Below are 9,421 nucleotides of genomic sequence, written 5' to 3' on the forward strand. Positions count from 1 at the left end.
CAGGTCTGGTTCATGTAATTCTTAAAAACGCTAAAAAATATTATTTTATCAGATGTGAGAGTCTGATTCATGTAATTCTTATAAGATTCGGGTATGGTTTTTCATATGGTAGGTCTGATTAAACCCTCGTCTAAACCCAAAAACATCATGTCAAATCAGGTTTGGGTCTGATTTTTCTTGGGTCTGAACCAAACCCGACCTGGGGCCTCGGGCCCTAACATAACCGAGTCACGGCCTACGCAATGCAGTTGCATCACATGATTCATGAGAGCTTTTGACCAACGAGTCACCCGAAAGGGACGCTATGCAAAGCTCAAAGGTCAAACGAGTCGAATGCTCATGTTGGTCAGTGATTAGTCAATCCTATCCACCAAAAAGCTTCCCACTTTTTTCTTCCTCCAAAAGAAAAAAAAAGGGTGCGATCCATGGATCTGGTCTAATATCCAGTCAGTCCATCTGTCTTTAAAATAGTTGGTCCGGGTGTGAGCTCAGATTTGACTTGCATGTCTTTGAGGGGCCTTGTGGTATTGGATCCAACAAATGTAAAACGGATGAGGTTATCCCCGATTAAAGAGAACACAAATTATACTTGCTTACCTTGAGCTTGATCCGAGACCCAGACCCATATTGATTGGACATGGAGCAGGCACCCTGGTCTGTTCCCTGAAATTTTTCAGGAGCGAATCTCTCGCGTTTGTCGACGTGACAGATAGACAATAGGGCAGAGTCATCAGGTGGGCTGCTTCATTGTTGGGGTTGCGTTGGAGCCTTCCACGAAGAAACGAGATTCAAAAGATGTGTTGTCACGGGAGGGAAGAAAAGAGAGCACGTCAGGAGCCACGAGGCAACCCAACTAACCCAAACGTGAACCCCCAACACGGAATGGTCCATATCACCCTTCCGAACCGAAACGATTCAATTCACTCGAACCGAATGGGAAAAGAGAGTAGCAAAAGTTAAAGGCAGCCCTACTCGAACCGATTCATCTGAGTCTCCGAGCCACCGAGTTATTAGGGCAATTTCGTCAGACAGCTTAAAATTCACATGAAAGCAAACTTTTTAATAATGTGTGCGCAAGAAAGCAGCACGTGGCGATGCCATCCTCCGTACGAAACCACGTCCTCTATATAACGGAAGCCAAGACTGCACTCAATCCACCAACGCTCTCTCTCTCTCTCTCTCTCGATGGGAAACTGCGTTCCAAGCGCCCAAGGCCATGCTTTAGCCGGTTGGCCACCGGCGGCGATCGTGATCGAAGACGACGGAGGCATGCGAGAGTACAAGCAGTCAATCACGGCCGGCCACGTTGTGTCGAGTCACCCGGGGTGCTTCCTCTGCTGCGCAGAGACCATGCGGGTCGACTCACGGGCGGTGAGACTGCGCGCCAGCGAGCTGCTGCAGCCGGGGCAGATGTACTTCCTCCTCCCGCTCTCCCGACTATCTTACCGCCTCTCGCTCTCCGACATGTGCGAGCTCGCCGTGAGGGCGAGCTCGGCGCTCGGTAGGTGCGATTGGAAGGCGCCGGCGACGTGGCCGGCTGGAGACGACGCGGTTCCCGTGGGTAAGGTTGGCGCCGGGGTGTTCAAGTCCATACTGGGCACCATAGACGAGGCGTTCTGAAGATACCATTCTTCATAATGTTTTTTTTTTTTTTGGCTCTTCTGTCTTACAACTGTACAAAGAGATATTTATGTAAATTATTATTTGGTTAATGATGCCAAAATGTTTTTTGTTTTTTTATTTGTTGCCTGAATGCCAGGTTGTGAAGTTTATATTAATCTCTCTCGTCTCGGTCATCACTTACACCTTTGCACCAAAATCGTCGAACGAAATAATGCTTTTACGCAGTGATGAAAGGAGTTGCAATTTTATTCTAAGAATCATTGAATTATCAAGCAATTTTGGCAAAAAATCGGCCAACAGAACACTTTAACAAATTGCTGGTTGTCAATAAAAAAAACATCAGTAACAAAAGGCACGAGCTCGGTTCCACTCATCCCCCGAGTCATCCTCCATCTTTATACCCTTGATGCAAGTTTTTTTTTTTTAATTTATAACCCGAAGAGACTGCACCCAGAGCCTGCCATACCTATGGTTCTCGTGCCGGCAGCGTAAAACTCTGAGTGTAGGATCCCTGCCCCAAGGACGCTAAGCATTGGCTTACGCAGAGAGGCAACACCTATGAGAATCGAACCTTGACTGTCTGTTTTACAGACAAGGCCCACCCCACTACGCCAACCCCTTTGAGGCTCTTTTAACCTGATAGATAGATTCAGCATGAATCAGTCATTAGATCTGATGGAAAGCTCAGGAAGTTGCCATACCTCTTGGGACTCGGTTTCTTTGGAAGGTTGTTATCGCCGTGCTTCATCCTCAATTATCGGATTGATCTCAACTGTTTTCTCTTTGTGATATTGCTTGATACTTATCTTTAATTGCCTATAAATGTATCCATTGTAGATTGTCTGTTTTATGGAATAAGAAATCCTGAGTGTACATGTGGCTTTTCCCATGGATGTAGGATCTCTAGATCTGAACCACGTTATACCTGTCTTTCTTCTTCTCTCAATTCTACGTGGTATCAAAGTCACGTTAATACGTTGATCTGCTTCATTTTTTTAAGGCATGTAGCTGCCTGTCATGGCAACACCTGAGAGATCTGCTCCAAACAGAGAAGACGGTAATGGAGGATCCAACAGAGGTATATCCTGAAAATTTTAGTTCATGAGCAGGTAACTCCAAATCTTAAGATTACTTCCATTCTGCTAAATGGATCTAATTACCAGTCTTGGGCCAAATCCGTTAGACTCTATCTCAGTGGGAAATCCAAACTCGGATTTATCGATGAGAAAAGTCATCGACTAGATGATGTTGCGTTTGAGTATGAGGAATGGCAAAGCTCGAATAACTTAGCAATGTCTTGGCTTTTAAATTCTATGGAGACCTCCATCGCGGAAGATTTCTTGTTTTTAGACACTGCCCAAGAAATTTGGGATGCTGCACGGGATCTATATTGTAAAAAAAATGAAATAGCTTGTATGTATGTATCAACTTACATAAAATATTCATGAACACAAGAAGAATGACATGTCGTTTGGGACTTATCTCAGCAAATTAAAAAGTATGTTGGATGAACTTGATTCCCTAACAAGCCCATATCGTGATCTTATGGATCTTAAAAAATTAAGAGATCATGAGAAGACGTTTCAGGTTCTTGCCGGTTTAGGATCAGATTATGAGCACCTTCGTAGTCAAATCCTTTTAGCTTCTATTTTTTCTTCGTTATCTAATGTCTGCTCTATGATAATGAGAGAAGAATCACGTCGAAAGGTCATGAATAGAAAACAGGAATCTCAATCTCAAATAGAGCAAAGTGAGAAGGTTGTTTTCAATGCCTATCAAAGTCCAAAAATTGAAAATGCAAACAAGAAAGGAAAAAAATTCGTTTGCACCTTCTGTAAAAAAGGACATTAGAAGGACAGATGTTGGAAACTTCACGGGAACCGGGCAACAACCGTCATGAAAGAGAAAAGGAATCAGAAAGTGCTCAAGTCGCGAGGACCGAAGAAGTTACATTGGCCACTATTGCCGATATGATAAAAAATCTCAGCAAGACTAGTTCTGAGTCAGCCATGACCGCCTCCGCCATCGTTAATGGTAAAACATCAGGTTTGACTTCATCCCTTTCTTGTTCCGACTCTAACATATGAATTGTAGGCTCGGGAGCTTCGAAACGTATGACTTGCTATAAAAATAAAAAGGTTGAAGATACCCATGATCGGCAAATAGTCACTATTGCGAATGGGTCAGAGATATCAATTAAAGGGGTTTGTGAATCCAAGCTTTATGAAAAAAATCTCAGAACTCTCTGTATACCAGATTTGGCTTCCAATCTGTTATCAGTATCAAGATTAACTCAGGATTTCAATTGCGATGTTATCTTTACGTCCACTAATGTTCTTTTACAGGACAAGACAACGAATGTGAAGATTGGTGAATGAAAAATGAAGAATGGATTATATGTGATAGAGTTTGAGAAGACGACAACCTTGATGAGTGCTTCTTCCAAGGATGGGCGACTATGGCACTTACGGTTAGGCCATCCATCCAGTAGGTCTTTGTCTACTTTGATGCCTAATTTAATTATTGATCACAACACGTGTGACGTTTGTCAATACTCTAAAATGTCTCGACCTCCTTTTAATTTGTCTGAGAATACCTCTAGTAAATTGTTTGAACTAGTGCTTTGGGGACCGACACCCATAGAGTCTTACAATGGTTTTAGATTTTATCTCTCATTCATTGATGATTTTTTAAAGGGAACCTGGTTGTACTTGTTGAAAACCAAGGATCAAGTTTTTGAGAAGTTTGAAACATTTTACAATATGATCAGAACTCAGTATGATATTCGTATCAAATGTCTGTGTACCGACAATGGAACTGAATTTAAGAACATATTTTTTAAAAACTTTGAGAACAATAGCGGGATGAAACATCAATATACGTGTGTAAGGACTCCCCAACAAAACAGTGTTGCTGAAAGAAAAAATCGGCATATTCTTGAAATCACAAGGTCTTTACTTTTTCAAACCAATATGCCAATTTTTTTTTGGAGTGAAGTTGTTATGACGACGTGTTATCTCATAAATTGACTACCAAGTAGTCGGCTGAATGGAAAGTCCCCATTACAAATCCTTAAGGGACGAGAAGTTAACATTCAACATCTTCAAATTTTTGGATGTACGTGATGATAGACAAAACTGAACGAGATAAGCTGAGTCCAAAATCTCAAAAATGTAGATTTGTTGGGTATGCCACTGACAAAAAGGGATACGAGTGTTACAGTATGGAAGAAAAGAAACTTTATATCTCACGAGATGTAAAGTTTGATGAAGATAATCTCTTCTTTAAAAATTTGAATGAGGATAATCACAGACAGGGGGAGACTGTTCTCCCTAATTTGTATGATGACTTGGTCATCATGCTTGAACCTCACAATGAACCCTCAGAAAATGAGACATTGACGGACGATAGCAATCAGCCTATAGCCTCCGTTAACGATGAGACCACTCCAAGTCAGGCTGAGCCAAGAAGGTCTCAACGCATTAATCCTCCTCCTCAATACTTAAAGGACTATGTTACTTACAGTGTCGTCAGATATCCTATAGAGAAACACTTATCATACACAAAGGTTTCAAATGAATTTTTTGCTTTCCTATGTTCCTTGCAACAAGAACCATCCACCTATGAAGAAGCCAAAAAAAGTGAAGCTTGAAATAAGACGATGAAAGAAGAGCTTGATGCACTTCATAGGAATCACACGTTGGATCTAACCACTCTCCCAAAAGGTAAAAAAAATTGTAGTGTGTCGATGGGTTTTTAAGACCAAATACAATCATGACGGAACAATGGAAAGACACAAGGCAAGGCTGGTAGCTAAAAGCTACACTCAAACTCAGGGGCTCGACTACGAGGAGGCATTTTCTCCTGTAGCCAAAATGAACACTGTTCGAATATTACTTTCAGTTGCTTGCAATTTTAGTTGGTCGTTGTTTCAGATGGATGTAAAAAAATGCATTTTTATAAGGGGATTTGCAAGAAGAAGTTTACATGAAAATCCCACAAGGATATCCTCAAGAATCATCCAATCTTGTTTGTAGACTCAAAAAGTTGATTTATGGGCTGAAGCAATATCCACGAGCATGGCATGTCAAATTGAGCCAAGCTCCGGAACAAAACAGGTTTATTAGATCCAAGGCTGATAACTCATTGTTTATGCGCAGGGGCGAAAAAGATTTAGTTCTTATTTTTATATATGTTGATGACTTGATAATCACTGAAAGTAATGCAGGTTACATTCAGAAAACCAAAGAAATGCTTCAAAGGGAGTTTGATATTAAGGACCCTGGAAGATTGAGATACTTCCTGGGAATTGAATTTGCCCATTCAAAAAAGGGTATATTTATGTCTCAGAGAAAATATACTCTGGATTTGCTAAAAGAAATAGAGAAGTTAGGCAGTCGGCCAGTGGACACCCCCCTTGAAAGTGATTTTAGAGATAGAGGAGAATAAAAAAAGATGGCTTCGAACATTGCTCAATATCAAAGACTTGTGGGAAGGCTTATTTACCTCACCGTAATCAGACCAGACATCACTCATGCGGTAAGTATAGCAAGCCGGCACGTGTATAATCCAAGTATATCTCATGTAAACATTGTAGAGAGAATCTTGAGATATTTGAAGAAATCTTCGGGTCAAGCATTGTGGTATAAAAGAAATAATCACATGGAAATCAAAGGATACTCTAACACAGACTAGGCAAACAGTATAGACTGTCGGTCTACTACAGGATACTGTGTTTTTGTAGGAGGTAATCTGGTGTCCAGGAAGAGTAAAAGACAGAAGGTGGTGTCGAGATCCAGTGCAGAATATCGGGCAATGGCCACTACCACTAGTGAAATTATATGAATAAAAAGTTTATTGACTGAAATGGGGTTTACATTCCCATCACCAGTTCCTATGCACTGTGATAATTAGTCAACAATTTATATTGCTGCAAATCCTGTGTTTCATGAGAAAATGAAACATATAGAAATAGATTGTCATTTTGTGCGAGAAAAAGTTCAAAATGGAGAAATTCAGACTCTATACACCCCAAGCTCAAAACAGTGGGCAAATGGTCTAACCAAAGGCCTAACCAAACAGAAATTAGCTAAAGCACTTGACAAGTGGGGCTGCTATGATGTGCCCCACTTGAGGGGGAGTGATGGAAAGCTCAGGAAGTTGCCATACCTCTTGGGACTCAGTTTCTTTGGAAGGTTGTTATCCAGCCGTGCTTCATCCTCAATTATCGGATTGATCTCAACCGTTTTCTCTTTGTGATATTGCTTGATAAGTTTCATGCTTAACTTCAATTGCCTATAAATGTATCCATTGTAGCTCGTTTGTTTTATGGAATAAGAAATCCTGAGTGTGTGGCTTTTCTCATGCATGAGGATCTCTAGATCTGAACCACGTTATACCTGTCTTTCTTCTTCTCTCAATTCTACAAGATCATATTTTTTAGATGAAAAAATATGATTTTTAGATCACAAAATTTTGTGTTTTTATCAACTGTTGATTTTTGAATTGCCAAAAAATCCTGCGCACAAGTGGGATTTCAGCTATTTAAATATCGATTTTCACTAAATGAATGATGTATATCACATCTATCTATGGAGTTCAATTTGATCAAAATAAGATGCATCAATGAAATCCCAAGGATGGGTATGAAGATAGGGATGGCATTGGGGATGTGTAGAACCGATTTGAAAAAACACAAGGTGCAGGAGGACAATGAGACGTGTTGCGTTTTGGGTGGTCAAGTTCCTTAAAGATCTCTCTCTCTCTCTCTCTCTCTCACACACACACACACACACATAAGCAGATTAATTTTTGGACAAGAGGATTTTCGTTAATTTTCCTTGTTCTAGGGGAATGACCACTATCAATTGTTTTGTTTTTCTAACAAGTATTTCTCGCCCATTTTGGTATTAATCTCTTCCAATTTCCAAGCATGCCTAACTTGGTTATTTCAATATCTTGGGTGCCATGCATCTTAATGCTCCACAGTGTCCAAAGATTTTCTGGCTTGCTCGGACCTCATCCGTTCTCCTAGAATTTGGGCATTTATTCCCTTTTTACAGAAAAAAGAAAAACATACGGACTTCTTTAAATTACAGCCTTGTTTCTTATGCTATTCAATAACATGTTTACTTTTTAGTGGCACATGAAATGGTCATCATGTTTATTCTTCTGTGTTATATTGATGCTTGTCTTGTGATGCATAGGGCACCCTCAGCCAAAGAATCTATTTGCCGCTCACCTTGATGAAAAGTTTTGATTTGCTTTCAATGGTTGAGGTATACTATTAAAACAGCCATTGAAATTGTTCCCATCTCAATTTTCTATGGATCGAGGCGAGCTGCAATTGCCATTGCGTTCTCAAGGTTAAGAAAAATGCAGCAAGCAATGTTGAAAAATTGGTTTAAATTAATTGGCCTTTTTTCTTTTGCTTGATCTCAAAAAAATTCTTTTAATTTGATTTATATGCTTTGATGTTAACTCTACATCACAAGATGTAAATCATATTGGCGGTGCTAGATGGGCCGTAGTAACCACACCTCAAGATCCAGCACAGCTTTAAATAATTAGATCAGCTACAGAATTTATATGCTTAATTTGTGTGCATTTGGCAAGATCGACGGGAGAGATTACCCATGTAGATTTTCTAGAAGCATTGAGCTTAGGGCTGGGAAACGGGATGAGCTGCTCTTGGCTCAGCTCATGTTTGACCCGCAAAGAGCACCTTCTAACTCGTGAAATAGGCTTGGCAAGCTCAAGCATGAACAATCAATGTTCCTTTTGGATTGGCTCGTATAGGATCCTTAATTAATAATAAATATACTTTACATATATTATTTATCATAAAGTGAAGGTGGTGGAGTGTTTGGCTTGCAAGCAATAAGTTTAGAGTTCAAATTCCTATTGCTTATAGGTTTGAAACAGTTATTTATTTAGTAAATGAGCCAGTTTGAGTTTGTCTTAGTAGGTTTAGGGTTCAAATTCTATTATTTTCAACTCCAAAAAAAAATATTGCTTTTGCAAATATGATATAGCTTGTGCTCGGCTCATTTAGCTCAGGCTTTTCATGAGCTCAAGCTTGGCTCCGCTCGACACAATAAATGAGCCGAGCTTTCCTACCCTCTTTTCAGTTTGTTCGGCTTGTTTAGCAGGTCCTAATCGAGCTGTATCTTTTGACATGATTTGATCTTCTGAGGTATGCCAGTAGTCTAGTTGATGCTGGAACTTTGTTAGTACAGTTTGTTATGATATGGATGGCCTACGTCATATCAAATGGTTTCCTTTCATGGTACTGATTTCTCTGTCTTTATTATAGAGCATTATTTGTTATTCTTTTGTAGCGATATGTGAACCAAAATCTCCACCTCGATCATATTGTAGTAGCCTTTTAGTAGTATGTAAAGTGAGCCATGAGCTTTTGCTTATCAGATATGACACATGAAACATAAAGCCAATAAGCTTTGGTTGTTCGTTTCGATTTCTTTGAAGTGTAAACTTTATCTTCAACTTTCAGAGATACGATTCTTTGTCAATGTAAAAAGAAAAGAGAAAGTTTCAAAACGTCACCTAACTTTTGGCATGATCAAAATGCACCTATGGTTGGAAATTTTCTAAAAGGCTCCAAAGTTTTGTATATGCAGATCAACTAGAGTTAATATTAACTTAGGTTAGGTTAGTACATGTATATTACCATTTTACTCTCCAGCAACTAAAATATGCTTTTGGAATTTATGTATATGAATCAACAATTTGATCTTTATTGAAATGTATCACATCTAATCAGGCGGAGGGACAAACC

General features: G+C 39.8%; 1 protein-coding gene across 1 annotated transcript; it reads left to right on the forward strand.

Moving 5' to 3' along the window:
* Positions 1–1,162: 1,162 nt before the first annotated feature.
* LOC149835156 (uncharacterized) lies at positions 1,163–1,736 on the forward strand. The gene has a single exon (XM_090010429.1). The coding sequence runs from the start codon at positions 1,186–1,188 to the stop codon at positions 1,618–1,620; it is 435 nt and encodes a 144-aa protein (XP_089866555.1). The 5' UTR covers positions 1,163–1,185; the 3' UTR covers positions 1,621–1,736.
* The last annotated feature ends 7,685 nt before the right edge of the window (positions 1,737–9,421 follow it).

The sequence above is a fragment of the Nuphar pumila genome, chromosome 6 (assembly GCF_984573655.1).
Source record: "Nuphar pumila chromosome 6, dmNupPumi1.hap1.1, whole genome shotgun sequence".
NCBI lineage: Eukaryota > Viridiplantae > Streptophyta > Magnoliopsida > Nymphaeales > Nymphaeaceae > Nuphar > Nuphar pumila.

Bases quoted from the DNA above. Each gene is read 5' to 3' on its own strand.
- LOC149835156 (XM_090010429.1), top strand. From the start codon at position 1,186: ATGGGAAACTGCGTTCCAAGCGCCCAAGGCCATGCTTTAGCCGGTTGG.